Source organism: Zootoca vivipara, chromosome 6 (assembly GCF_963506605.1).
Source record: "Zootoca vivipara chromosome 6, rZooViv1.1, whole genome shotgun sequence".
NCBI classification, from domain to species: Eukaryota; Metazoa; Chordata; class Lepidosauria; order Squamata; family Lacertidae; genus Zootoca; species Zootoca vivipara.
Window position 1 is genome coordinate 68,157,504 of NC_083281.1, and position 15,591 is coordinate 68,173,094.

General features: G+C 40.9%; 1 protein-coding gene across 4 annotated transcripts in view; it reads right to left on the reverse strand.

Annotated features, from left to right (window-relative positions):
- PHKB (phosphorylase kinase regulatory subunit beta) overlaps positions 1-15,591 on the reverse strand; it is a 153,413-nt gene that overhangs the window by 106,168 nt on the left and 31,654 nt on the right. For all 4 annotated transcript variants that reach the window (XM_035117350.2, XM_035117348.2, XM_035117349.2 and 1 more), the window contains 2 exons: positions 9,530-9,629; positions 143-250 (listed from right to left, as the gene is read on the reverse strand). In XM_035117350.2, coding sequence (XP_034973241.1) covers positions 143-250; positions 9,530-9,629 — 208 coding nt within the window. The remainder of the gene's footprint in view (positions 1-142; positions 251-9,529; positions 9,630-15,591) is intronic.

The window sequence follows — 15,591 nt, forward strand, 5'->3', positions numbered from 1 at the left end:
TAAAGCGGGAAAATCAATTTGCCAAGCTCCAGAGTTTGGCACATCTTTAAAGAACTCTGGTCTTTAACTGAGCCGCAGGGGAAAGGAACAATTCTCAAAGCCACTCAGTCCCTAAAGTATATTTCAGAATTTTATTTCATACCTGAAGATGTCCATATTCCTTGTGGGACAAGACCTCATCACCTGTGTGGGCACTGAAAATAGAATGGAGGCATTTGGATGGCTTAGGATCTTGCTTATATTGTTGAACCTTTGGAGAGAAAAAACAGAGATGATACTCCTAAATAAATATATAGATGATTATGCTTCTATCACGAAAAGTATCACAAGGCATTGAAGATTATAATTGTTGGATTAACTTTTTTATCAAACAAAAACCCCATTATGCAATGTAAAACACTATATTCTAAATATAAAGCTAATTCTAAAGATCACCTACTGGAGAGGTAAAACCCATATTATTACCAGCCCATTGTCTTACGAATAAGAGCCAGACAACAAAGGTGGAAGGATCCATCTCCAAACATAAGCTTTCTTACACATGACTTTTAAGTGTCCAGAACGGCCTATCACATCAATGGACTGGAAAGCCTTCCCTTTCTATGCAATTTCCACATGGCAATGGAAAATGTGGCATTATTATTATTATTATTATTATTATTATTATTATTATTATTATTTTGCTGAAGACTTCTGATTTCATTTTGGGGTCTTTCCTTCAAGCTATTTTTATATTTTCCCACTCGAATTCTCACTACAGAGAGATCAGAAGCAGGTCAGATTCCACTGCCCTTCCACCATTCCCATTTCTGAAGGACAGCAAGCTGAGTGGCAAAACCAAGACACGCTGTGGTGATTTCAATGTGAGAAGTCCTTTTAACCCTAGCAGTCTAGACTCTTCCCGACTCCCAAAGTGAGTGGGGAGGGAAAGGGTCATGGAAGCCCAAGGCCTGCTCTGGATTGCTCAGGATTATTTTTTTAAATGAATTCCTCCCCATCAGTTCTCATTCCCTCTGTGCCCTCCTATCCTCATGGTATGGTCCCCCATTTACACATTTTTCACCTGTGCCCCCCATGGAATATTGGGAAACACTGGCCTAGAACCTAGCCTGTGGTTTTTTTTTTCCTTCCCATATAGAAAACGTATAGAGAACATAAGATATTTAATTAGCTGAGTGGTTCATCTCATTGATCTTTGGTGAAAATGAGTAATTTTGCTACCCTAAGAAAGGCAGCTATCTTCATTAGACAACTGACACAAATGCTTTATCATCACAATCAGGAACTACACTAATCTCTTCTATTAATCCATCCATCTTTATTGTTGTTTAACCACAGACCATTCTAACTTACGGTACTTGAACTGGCACATGGAAAGTAATAAATCCTGGGCATATGCAATCAACAGAAAAAGGCTGACATGACCGAATGAGGTCAACTACCATCATTTTTTTAAAGTCAACAAATGTATAGCCCTGTAAAGAATACTGATATATGTAAATTATACAAAGCACATAATATCTGCAAAAAAGTAAAATAAAAATGTAGCAGTGTAGAGTGCTCCTTTTGAGGATTCTATGCAATCTTGCCCTTTTCCAGGAGATTCTATTAATGTTCCATTCCCCAGTTTTCCATTTCCTCCAGTCAACATTACATACCCAATGAGTGTGCTTGGTTGTCAATAGGCAATTTGCCCCCTTTTTGCAGATCAAAAAAAAAAAAATCTTCTGCAAAATTTGGCATTCCCCTAAGCCTGCTGATGTCATCTTCTTGTGAATGGATGGTACTATTTAGGCTACATAACGTTCCACAATGGGAGAATGAGTTCACTAATGTTCTAAAGACATTATGCAAAATCGTAATACTTAATTAGCCCTTATCTTCAGAGAAAATGTGGTCTACCGTAATTTAAGTTTGAATTCAATAGCAATAGCAACAAACAGAAAACTTACAGTTTGTTAAGACCAAGCTATAATAAGTATTACAAAACAGGTAAGATACCATAGCCCACTCGATCAACTTGGCTAGTAAGAATGACCACTCAACTCTTGTTTGAGCTGCCTTCATCAGGAGCCATTCTACCTGGCCGCTACAGAGGGAGAAGTGAAACAATGTGATTCCCTCCACTGGCTATTTGGTAACTCCACTTCCAAAACCATGATCCCATCCCACCTCGCCATTCATGCAACTCCATTATGCTACAGCATGAAAATACCTGAATTTCATCTTCCCAATCAACCCCTTTTGTACCATTTATTATTTATATGATTTCCTTTATTTTCAGTGTGTACACTCCAACTAACAATTACGCAAGGTGGCTTACAACAGAAATGTAAAAGCAGTATCAAACAGCAACTTCAGCAAAAGCACAGAGCAATCAAGAATGTGCTGCGTTGCCACCCCACCAAAAGGCATAGCAGCAGTAATACATCACAAAGAGCCTTCAAATGGTTATTTCCGCTTTGCTGGACTATCTGCATCTTAGATCACTAACCAGAAACAGCTTTCAAAATGTGACCCATCCCTCACTCCTCAAATAGATAAGATAAGATAAGATAAGATAAGATACTACACTAAAAAAATGTTTCTGTGCTGCCCACATCAATGTAAACAACATTATATTTTTATAAAAGCCCCGAACAAACCAACAACTTCTTTATATATGATCAGGGTCATGTCTCTTGGATTCTGGTCATAATTATAAATTATAAGCTGTTGCCTTAAGTACTTTGGCAGAAATAAATATATAGAATCATGTAATTGTAGAGTTCGTAGGGACCCCAAGAGTCATCTAGGCCAACACTCTGCTAATGCAGGAATCTCAACCAAAGTATCCATGACAGATGACCACCCAACCTCTGCTTAAAAACCTCTAAGGAAGGAGGGTCCACTGGCTTCCAAAGGAGTCCATTCCACTTTTGAATAGCTTTTACCACCAAAATGTTCTTCCCGGTGTTTGGTCGGAATCTCCCTTCTTGTAATTTGAATCCATTGGTTTGGGTCCTGCCCTCTGGAGCAGAATATTTGAAGATGGATATTTTATCTCCTCTGATTCATACCCAGCTCCCTCAACCATTCCTCATAATACTTGTCAATATTTTGTCAAATTTGAATCTTGCCTTTCCAACAAACTGGGCTCAACAACAGAACAAATATGATACAAGATTATAAAGAAATATAATTAACTGATTAAGTCACCACCGCCTAGGACACAACTCCTCCTCAGAATTGATGCCACCCTACCTTACAAAAGACATTTTAGTTTTTCTAACCTCCACAGAGGACAAGGCTCTTTAAGCAGTTACTAAGTTCTCTTTGCAAATATATTTAACATAGAAGCCTGCATACTCAAAACAATGTATTGGAAGTGCAACAAAGAGCTCCTTATACTCCAGTTCCAGAAAATGCTCTTGGCAGCTTCAGTTCTGAAATCAAAATTGATATTTTCTTCATCCCAAAGATATCTCAACATGTAAAGATTATATCAGTTTAGCAAAGCAATATGGGCCTCAAATAATATTTCAGTGCTCTATCATTTGAATCTCTCTCTAATATACAAGAGATCAGAGCTTAAATATTTCAGGACAACCATTATGCAGAGGGAATACTAAGTACAAAGGTATAAAAATTTATTTAGAAAAAAAATGAAGGAAACAGTATCAAGGTCCTTAAACTCTGAAGTTATTAAAAGACAACCAATTTAAAAATACTAGGTAAAAAGGCAAAATTGATAACCTTTAGTGATTAAGGAGGCATGCTATTTGGGGATTATTACAGGATTAGTATAAAGCAGGAATGAGGAATCCATGGACCTCCAGATGCTGGTAAACTACAATGCCCACCATCCCAGCATATTGGCCATGTTGGCAGGGCTCATAGGATTTGTACGCCAATGCGACTGGAGAGCCACAGCTTTTCCATCCTTGGTATAAAATGAAGAAAAGCATTTAACAAGTTTTGGACAGATGCCAGAAAATGTGCTGGTTTGCGTGTGCGCACATGTGCAAACACACACACTACGAAGGTTACAATATTATGTACACTAGGCAAGTTGCATTAAATTCAGTGGGACACTAAAATAAGCAGGCACACTATTGGGCTGAGGGTCCCAGCCTGTTAAAATTATCCTTACACTTTTTAATGAGGATTTCCAACTCTCATGTTCAAGAAGAAGAAACATATTCCTAATAATCAGAAAGTGGATCTGAGTGAGGTTCAGGCTCAAAAGAACAGAGAAAATGGTTTAGCAGCATGCTGCCTTAAACCAGGTCCATTGAGATACACCTTGGGTATTTGCTAGAGCATTCATGCTGAAAATAAATGAAGAAGAAGGAGAAGAGGAGGAGGAGGAGGAGGAGGAGGAGCCCAGATCCATCTAGTCTAGTATGGCCTGTAGCAATGGGGTAGGAATAACGGGGTAGGTGGGGTTAAAAAAAATCACACCTATGACCTATCCCACAAAAGGATACCAAACAAATTGGATAAATATGTTGCCTTGAGCTCCTTGGAGAGATTATATATAAATGTGATAGATAACCTGTATACCATTTAATAGCTACCCATGCATTTTTGTTATTCCTATTTGCTTTGGAATTGCTATCTTCAGCATGGCACTGTGCACCATCAAATAACTGCTTACAGAAAGTGTTTAGCTTATGCTTTCCCAAAGCTTAAAAGCTAAAATTAGAGAAAATACAGGACTGCAAACTCAGTTCACTTGTGCTATTCCATTTATGATTAAGTGAAGCCTATTGCAGGCATCTTCAATCTCAAGATATTGACATTGCTCACATACATAAAATGAAAATATAGGCCATGGTATAACTATTGGTATATTAGATTACTCCTTCAAAATTCATCAGATATGGGGAGATGAGTTGGGTTTTTACACTGCCATGTTGTAAATGACTGCCACCATTAGCACAACTGGTTACCTCTTTGTACTCTGGAATGAAATTAGTTCTGCTGTAGCATAACATTTGAAAATATCTTTCTTGATAATGATGTGCAATGTCAAGCCTGGGTAGACAAATTATAGGCTTGTTAAATAGCTCTGCCATCAACTAATGAATACATTCACTTTCCTATTTGTTATCATTTTAATGCATTCTTTTCTTGGCACAGTATTCTCTGGTTAGCTACATGCAGAGGTATCTCAAAGACTGAACATATGGAGAAAGTGTGTGTGTGTGTGTGTGTGTGTGTGTGTGTTTTATATATATATATATATAGAGAGAGAGAGAGAGAGAGAGAGAGAGAAGGGGGGAGAGAGGGAGAGAGACTCAAATAAGACAAAGAAATATTGTTTCCCAAAGTCCATAAATGGAAAAGGTCAATTATGAAAACTGAGCCATACAGTGATATTTCTATGGACACCCAATCTGCACTTGAATGATGGCATCTAGACAGCAGGTTAAGGCTAGTTGTAAGACTGTGGAGGCCCAGCTTCAGCCCCACAGGGAAGGTTGGAGGCAATTATCTGCACAGGCTGCTTTATTTGGCAAATGGCCATAGTGCAGTGGTAAGGCAGATACCGTACCTTGCATGCAGAAGGCCCCGTGCAGTGATTGTGAAGAAGCTTCTTTGTGAGGGAAATACTGTATCTGAAAGACTGAACTTTAGGGAATTAATGTTACTGTTACTTTTACAGTGGTACCTCTACTTACGAATTTAATGCGTTCCAAACGCACATTCGTAAGTCAAAACAAATTGTAAGTCGAATCCCATAGGAATGCATTGGGAGAAAAAATTCGTAAGTCGAAGCAACCCTATCTAAAAATTCGTAAGTAGAAAAAATCCTATCTAAACAGCATCCAAGATGGCGGACGGAGCTCCATTCGTAAGTAGAAACATTCATAAGTCGAGTCATTTGTAAGTAGAGGTACCACTGTACCTTTGTTGACTGGAGGGAGCCAGAGGAGGCAGAAGACAATTGGAGTGGAAGGTATTACAGTGGTACCTCAGGTTACAGACGCTTCAGGTTACAGACGCTTCAGGTTACAGACTCCGCTAACCCAGTAATAGTACCTCGGATTCGGATTAAGAACTTTGCTTCAGGATGAGAACAGAAATCGTGCAGCAGCAGCGCAGCAGAAGGCCCCATTAGCTAAAGCGGTACCTCAGGTTAAGAACAGTTTCAGGTTAAGAAGGGACCTCCAGAACGAATTAAGTTCTTAACACGAGGTACCACTGTACAATGAGTTTTTTCACTATATCATACTATGGCCTTGGAAGGATATAACAAGAAAAAGAGACCTTGAGGTCAATTAGTCCCCAACCCTGCTAATTCTAAAACAATATAAAATTGACAACTTCATGCTAGGTAGCTCTGGCACCCTGGAATTATCCCTTTCTACATTGATGTAACATGATTAACACAAGGCTGAGTTTGTTTCTTAGAGTTCACTTTATTACACTGTTTAAATATATATATATGGGGAGGGGTGGGGGAGAAACACCTAGAAAATTGAAAGGCTTGGGCATGCCTAAAGTAGCTTTTTGATCCCAGCTTTTCTGCTCATGATAAAGTACGGTACTAGCGGGAAACTTAGACTTTAAAAAGTTATTATATGGGAACATCCTTTGTTATCTCCAAGCAATATCCAATCATTACCCTTCAGGAACAAGCTCCAGTTTCATTACAGGGAAAATGGTCTCCACATACAGAGTAAATGGAAGGAAAGAAAGTTGTTCCATTTCTGAAGAGCAAGACAAGATCCTCTTGGGGACATGAGCTCATAAATAATCTTTCCTGAATTATCTCTATCAAAGATGTTTGCACAGCACCTTGTCAAATCAACCCATACAGAAAGGGGAGAAATACCTTACTTAAAGGAGACCTTGTCACATTGAATTTTTCAAAGCAGATAGAAAAATAAAAGACATGTCAAGTGAATCATTCTTTTAATAGCATGGTCTGAATTCATTCTTAAAGTTCCATGCTATTTTTTTAAGGTTTAATGAATGGGGACAATGTTTTCAAAAATAAAATAAAATACAGTCATACCTCAGAAGTCAAACAGAATCCATTCCAGAAGTCCCTTCGACTTCTAAAACATTCAGAAACCAAGGCACGGCTTCCAATTGGCTGCAGGAAGCTCCTGCAGCCAATCGGAAGCCACATCGGACATTCGGGTTCCAAAGAACGTTCGCAAACTGGAACACTCAGTTCCAGGTGTTCGAAAGCCAAAACGTTTGACTCGCAAGGCGTTTGGGATCCAAGGTACGACTGTATCTTAATGTGATTTGTTATCCCTTAAAATCTTTTCCCCTCACATAACTGGGGAGATGGCAAGTTTGCAAAGATTATTAATCTCTCCCAAACAGCATTTAAAAGGAGATAAATTAAAATGGAAGCTGGTTTGCTAGTTCACAAAAGTCAACTGCATTGGACAATGTTGTTCTGAGGACACGTTTCCCTCTCTATCCACAGACAAGTGTTGAGATAGCTCCAATTATTCAATGTGTACCCCATACACAAATGTTACACCACAATATAGTTTATTGATTATATATTTATTAAATGTATTTTCCCAAGTTGGCATTCAAGGTGGTTTACATTTAGAACCAGCATTAAAATAGATTGCCCTGATAGCCCAGTGATCAGCATCATCTGCTCCTTAGTTTTCAAAGGCCTGTCTAAACAGGAAGGTCTTAGCCTGCCAGCAGAAGAGTAACAAAAATGGAGCAAGTCTAAACTCTCTTTCTGGGAAATTCCACAATATGGCAGTAGCTGCAGAAAAGGGTTTCTCTCATGTCACCACTAACCATACGTCAGATGTTGATGGGACCAAGAGAAGATGCTCACCCGAGGATCTTAGCACCTGGCCAGGTTTGTAAAGGGAGAAACAATATTTACAGTAACCTGGGCCCCAAAGCCATAAAGAGCTTTAGAAGTAATAACCAGCACTTTGAATTGTCCCTGGAAATGGACCAGTTGATACATGTTGTAACCAGAATGGCATAAAAATGCTTCCTAACACTAAGAATGGCTGAGCAATGGAGGTCATACAAATTCCTTTCCCAGATGCTTTTAAGAATGTCTTGGCATTTATTGAAGGTGATTTAAAATCTCAAGAATCCTAGTTGGCTACATGGCTCAGCTAGTTCCAACCATACACTGTAAGCTACCGTAATTTGCACAAAAACGCTGCTGATGTAAGCAGTCTACTCATGTGAGCCATATAACAAGGTTGGAGCAAAAGCAAACAAAATCAACTGCTCCCTCCTAGAACTGGAAAATGCCACTTTTCAGTTCACAGAAAAGAGCAGACCATTCACATTTCCTGCTCCCATCTGTACATCACTCACAGAACAGCCTTGTGAATGGCTCCCACAAGTCCTTGTTGTTGTTGTTGTTGTTTGTTTATATCAGGGGTCCCCAAACTAAGGCCCGGGGGCTGGATGCGGCCCAATCACCTTCTAAATCCGGCCCGCGGACGGTCTGGGAATCAGCATGTTTTTATATGAGTAGAATGTGTCCTTTTATTCAAAATGCATCTCTGGGTTATTTGTAGGGCATAGGAATTCGTTCATTTTTTTTTCAAAATATAGTCCGGCCCCCCATAAGGTCTGAGGGACAGTGGACCAGCCCCCTGCTGAAAAAGTTTGCTGACCCCTGGTTTATATCTTGCCTTTTCCCCAGACTAGGATTCAAGGCAGTTTACTCAAATTAAAGCAATCAGATAAAATACCAAAGGCTAAAAACATATAAGATAGTTAAAAAGCAATTAAAATATAATAGAACTAAAACAATATAAAAACAGATCTATTAAAATACAGAGTAAAAACAGCACAACACTATTTAATAACCCTTTCCTGGCTGAAAGACAACAAGGAGAGAGTTTCTAGTGTCTTGTCAAAACCAGTTTTCAGAAAACTTTTCCCAAATTTATAATTTGATAGTCTATTACATAAAATTTATGCACCACTTGATCGTAAAAACAACAAACCTCAAAGCAGTTTATAAAAGGCTACAACAAGAAAATCAAGGGAAAAGTACAACAATCCTTTAAAACATACTAAAGTTAAAATACCAAAACAGTTGTACGTTTTCCATAGTGTTCCAGCTTGCTGTGCATTTTCAACATTACTTAAACCAGCAAGCTCCCATCTGTTGTTGGTTTAAGTTCCAAGAGCAACTGAAAGATGGGATTTCTGACATATATTCAGTTGTCCATTTACAACAGGCATCTCAAACCTGCGGCCCTCCAGATGTTTTGGCCTACAACTCCCATGATCCCTAGCTAGCAGGACCAGTGGTTGGGGAAGATGGGAATTGTAGTCCAAAACATCTGGAGGGCCGAAGGTTTGACATGCCTGATTTACAACATCAGGTGCTTCTTCGCCTTCAGCTTTTTAACGCATTGGGCCCAGAGCCTGGGAACTGACCTTTCCTAGCAGGCTGCATTGTGGCATCACACCCATTGCCCTTTTAATTTGATTCCCAGTTGGAACATTTTTAATGCTTACAATTAACTTAATCCTTTAGAATTAAGTGTGTGCTTGTGTCCACACTGCAGAGTTTTACCTTATCAGCCTGGCGCATGTAGCAGTAGAGAATTCCTCGCATACATTTTATAGCAGAATGCTCCAGCTCGTGGGTCCTTCCCTTGTCATCATCAATACGCCTGGGTGAGAGAGATAACCCGTGAAACAAATTGGAAATGAATTCAGAAGGAAGTAAAAGGTACCAGCATCCCTTTCCTGATAATTAAGTATTGAGAATGCTTTATATAGTGGCACCAGCAAACTCTGATACACTCGAGCCTTATCAACCTCGCCACAATAAAGCCAATAGGTGTTTTTTTTTTTTTTAAAGCAATCAAACACTATGTCTAGGTTTCAGGAAATGAAGTCAAATAAAGGTTGCCCACAAACTTGATACCCTTTTATTTGCTAGTTTCGATCATCACCACCACCACCATCATTATTTCAATGTATTACTTGCCCTGCACCATAAGGTCTAGGGTGAGTTGCAACAATTTAGAATACAATACTAAAAAGCAGTTTAAAACAAATTTTTAAAGAAAGAAAGTCCAAATAATTATGAATCATCAAAGGACAGAGAGAAACAATATTTTTATTTGACAAATAACTGTGACATAGTGATGGTTTGCAATGTTGCTAATCATTTCTAAACGGTATGAAGTGAGCACAATGCATCAGATTCCTTCGTATTACTTCTGGGGACAGCACTGTGAAACAGGCCATTGTCTCTTCTGCCTCTCGTGCCAGTATGACTTGCAGTGTTCTTACAAAAGCCTTGCCCTCTCATTAAAAGGCTCCACCCACCTGGTGTCCTTCAGTGTCATCATAGTGTTAGGGACGGTGTCATGTGTGATTAAGGCATTGAAACCGTTAGCTGTCACCTTAATACACTCAACGGATTTGCTCAGGACACTTAGAATGCCAGGAAAATTAACTTGCAGAGTGGCATGCAGCCTTTAACATACACACAAACATCCCTTCTCCTTGGCCTGTTAATGCAATTACTGTATAGCATGTGAGCTCCTTAAAATTTAATGCATTACCGATTACCAATGGCTCAGAAAGTGGAAACCAAAAATGAAAGTATGTGATGCATAGAGATATGCAGGATTAGGGAATAATGGCTGATATGCACACTTACAGGGTTGAAAGTTCAATTGAGCCATTTTATTTGTTTATTTATTTAGAACATGCAAATCCCAGACTGAAGGCCCAGAAGGCTCTCAATGCAGTTTACAAAAAGATTTGCACAGTGCTACGGGGACTGCCAAGTGCCAGCAAGCAAAGATGTGCTTTCATCATGAGATGAGTGAGATTAAACTGTACTGTCCCCCTTTTTCGTCCCACACGAGAGATGTCACCAGTGAAAGTTATTGCCTAGTAGGTGGTGGTCGAAAGGCAAAACAAGGATGGGGACAGAAAATGCTGCTGGAATAATCCCTGAACCATATGGACACACCTTGTATTATATTCAAATAAAATATAGACAGTGGTAGTCTGCTAGTGCCTGGGAGACCAAATTTTGAATTCCAACTCAGTGATGAAGCTCATTGGCTGGCCTGGGGGCCAGTCACCATCTCTTAGCCTACCCTACTGGTACCTTGCAGAGCTGGAGACGTGGGGACCATGTATGACTCATTGGATGAAAGGTGAGATATAAATATAATAATTCATATCAGTGCCCTGCATTAGTAAATCTCAAGCACCAGGCGAGTTAATAATCACTGTTGCTCTACTATATCAGAGGGTGGGGAAACTGAGGTTCAGGGGCTAAATGTGGACCTCTGGGTCTCTCTATCTGGCCTTTATGACTCTCTGCAGGCCACACTCACTAGCACCAGCTTCACACCCTTCACAAGTGTCTCTGCTTGTCAGAAATATATGTCTGTGAAGTGTGGTAATCTTGCTTGCCTGGATAGAGATTGGTGTAATGCATGCAGGTGCCAGAAACCTCCAACAAACATAGGGAAGCTCTGACTTGTGAATGGGTGGAATACTGCCTTTTGTACGAAAAACCTGCATCCATTGCTTTTCCCACTTTTGCCTCTGATCCCTGCGCACCACTAGTATGCACTGCCCAAAAGTTTCTACATGAAGGAATGTGATCCTTGGGCTGAAAAGGTTCCCCTCTCTCTGTGCTACATGAATGCTTTCAATCACCACAGTGTAAGAGAGTCTAAGGCCAGAACTGAGTACCGTACTGTACAACTGTGGCACTCACTTCAAGACTTATCTACTTGTGTGAGCTGTGCAACAAAGGTGAAGAGAACACACAGGAAATCAAAGCAAAAGCTCTCAACCAAGAGCAGGGAAAGCTTCTAGGAAGAGCTTGTTTCTTTTGACAACATAGAAGGAAAAAGTAACATCTGCACAAACCTTCAGATCATCGCTACCTAGATCTGCATGAATCCCATGGGGAGAAGGAATTAAAGCTATAATGAAAGGAAGATGTCAAGGATTCCTTCCAGAGGCAAAAGTAACAGAACACAGGAGACATTCTGGCTACCTTTTATTCAACAGTATTAATATGTTCAGTAACTGCATTTATTACTAAGTGTTTTATAATATTTTTAGAAGCAGTGAAATGAAATTAAACATATAAATCCTAAAAGCTGACATTTCCATCTTGTAATTAAATGGAACTCCTTAGGAGGTACTCTGCTGGTTAAGAACCTTTGGGTTTTGATTTGCAGTTACCAAGGGTACTTCAGACAGAGCTGTCATTAAAAAAAGAGAATAGGACAGGCTTTTAAAAGGTGAGTAAGTTCACCAAGAAAAAAAAATAGTCTGAGGAATCAAACAGTGACAAATGAATATTTCAAGAGAAGGCACTGATAGAGCTATCCAGCTTTCAAAAACAACAAAGTCTAAGTTTAAACCAGGAAGAAAACAAGATTTCATTGGCATATAAGTTGTTTGGCAGAGAGATCATCCACACTTGATGCAAAGTCTGTGCATGAAAACGAAATTATAATTAGCTCTTCAATGAAAATCTAGCAGAGCTAGAGCAATGCTCAAGAAGAAGAAGAAGAAATTATCTCCCTACTGTGTGATGCTGACTGGAAATAGGAGTAAATTATTCAGCATTCCCAAGTCATTTTTCTTCCCTCATAAATATATCAGTTAAACTAACACCACCTTCCTGTGTATCACACATTAGAAAAAGTTTGATGACCACAGGGAAGCAGTATTTTAAGGAGATAAACACCTTTTTGAATGAACCATAAAGAAATATTGAAGCATTAACTTAATTGTTCTTCATATCAAGTTCCTTGGTTGCTGTAGAATGGTTTACCCCTGCCTAAGACGTACTGGAAGCAGAAGCAAAATCTTCCCAGAAGCCCATTAAAGCACACAATATTCTTGAACAGATAACCTGGATAAACAGGTCATTGCTAATGTATGGGTATTTTATTTTAAAAAAAAACACCACAGACACCATCCAAAACTACAGGCAGATGCAAAAAAGACATGGTTGTATCCAATGTTGTGCAAAGTTAAAGTCATAAACATTTCTGCTAGCAAAATGTTTTGCACTACCGTGTTTCTCATATTTTAAGTCATCCCTACAAAATAAGCCATGGCAGGATTTTCCTGAGTTGAAGAAATATAAGACATACCCCAAAAATAAGCTGTAGTGGTGGGAGCAGGTCTGGATGGCGCCATGGAAGAGGAAGATGCCTGTCAGCGCCCGGAACTGGCTGCTGCTGCCCCTCCAAAATGTCCAGCAGCATGCACCGCGCCAAGGACTGACCCGGCGGCGGGACTGGCAAGAGCCGCAGTGCGTGCTGCTCCAGGCCCCGACCCGGCGGCGGGACTGGCAAGAGCCGCAGTGCGCGCTGCTCCGAGCCCCGACCCGGCGGCGGGACCCGGCAAGAGCCTCAGCGCGCGCCGCGTGGAGCCCCGACCCGGCGGGACCCAGCAGTGTGCCCTGCTGAAGCGCCGACAACGCGCGCAGCAGCAGCCAGTTCCGGGCGCCGAGCCGCGACAGGAAGAGGAGGGACGCAGCGGGACGCAGCTACAACAAAAAACACCCGGCCGAGCCTTCATTGGCCGCCGCGGCTGCCACTCACTGGTCCCTCCCGGAGCTCCTTTGCGAAGAGGCTGCCCCACTGGAGCTTTGAACTGCTGCGCGCGGAGGCAGCAGCGGCGGTGAGTCTTGCTGGGAGCTCGGCGCCAAGCAGGAGCGAGTGAAAAACGCCCAGAGCTTGAGCGTGCTGCGGCTCTTGCTGCGTCCCGCCGCCGCGTCAGGGCTTGGAGCAGCGCGCGCTGCAGGTCCCGCCGGTCCCGCCGCTGGGTTGGCGCTTGGCGCTGGCGCTGCTCCAAGCCCCAACCCGGCGGCGGGACGCAGCAAGAGCCGCAGCGCGCGCTGCTCCGAGCCGGGATCCGGCAAGAGCCGCAGCGCGCGCCACGTGAAGCCGCGACCCGGCGGGACCCAGCAGCGTGCCCTGCTGAAGCGTCGACAACGCACCCAGCAGCGCAGCAGCAGCCAGTTCCGGGCGCCGAGCCGCGACAGGGGAGGTACCATACTGTAATTTTTTAAAAAAATAATAAGACATTTTTATAATTATAAAAATTATAAGACATGACTTATAATATGAGAAACACGGTAGCAGAACTCAGATGCACAAGAGAATGCATAAGAGTACTTGTGACTTTATTAACTTTACTGTGCAATAGATTGCACAATCTATTTGGGGATGGGCCATATTTCAGCAGTAGAACATCTGCTTTGCATGCAGAATGTCACAGGTTCAATCAATCCCTGGCATCTCAAGGTAGAGCTGGGGGAGACTCTTGCCTGAAATCCTGGAGAGCTGCTGCTAAATTAGTGTAAACAAAACTGAGTTAGAAGGATCACCAGTACAACTGTTGCACTGGGTTCCTCTGTTGCACAACATTAGAATTCACCTGTCCACTAGTGGACACAGAATATTGAGCTACAGCCATTGCATATAGAGCGTGGAAATTGTTTCAGTGTGGCTTTTGCACCATATGGGTAACATCCTTCAGGCCGTGTGGAAAGAGTTCACGCTGTGGCTTCTCCACATACCATCACAGTGACAGTTTCTGGGATTGGAGATGCTGGCTTGGGGAGGAGTCACTGTAGTGATCTAGAGATTTGATCCCATGCCAATAAGGTAATGTGAGAAAGGCCTTTAATATTCATTTGCATTGCTTTATGGATATGAGAACACTATCTGAAACTTGAACCTGAGACTCCAGGCTGTGCTGACCTTCCTAAAAAAGGCTAAAATCTTTGAAAGGACAGCAGGTAAAGGGCATACTGGACTCCCACTTTAAACCTTGACAGAGGTACTGAAAATCTGACATTTGAAATAAAGTACAAAATTCACAAACTGCAATAGGGCATGACCTCAAATAATTAAATGTTAAAAGGGATTAATAATTCAGTGGGAAGTATGAGCAAAACCATACCGGCAAAGCTCTGGATACAAACCACACTTCAATCCCCAAAATGGTACATGCATAACTTCTTCAATATGAAGGCATCCTTCAAAGAACATGAAGGTCGAACCTATTTAAATGAGTAGGTAGTGGGAATTGGAAGAGGAAATTATGTCTATAAAAATGATACTGTGAATGGCACCAGATATTTAATCAACCACTAAATGAGGCTGGAGCTTCCAAAACCATATATGCTGATTTTGAACACTGGATGTAAAACGTAAATTAAAATGATACCAAATGACAAGTGTGCATTATACCATGCCAAAGAAGATTTTGATGGAAAATGATTAAAATTTGAAAATACTCTTAACCTGAAGTAGGGGAATTTCCTGTAAGTGTAAGTTAGAGTAAATTGGACAAAGATAACAGGTGAACTACTAGATTAAAAGTGCATTTTAAGAGTTTGCAGAAAAAGTTATATTTTTAAAAAATAGTAAAATGACAATCTATTTCTGTGGGAAGTGTTGAAATATGTGCTTGAAGACCTCAAATTCTTCCAAATTAAGAATCAAAATTGTACAGTTAAAATTAGGTGAATGAAATCACCTGCCCACATTTGCCAAAATGACACACCATTTCAGAGGACCCACAGGAACTCAAGCTGAGCTGCAGGTCAGGGGTGGGAACCAC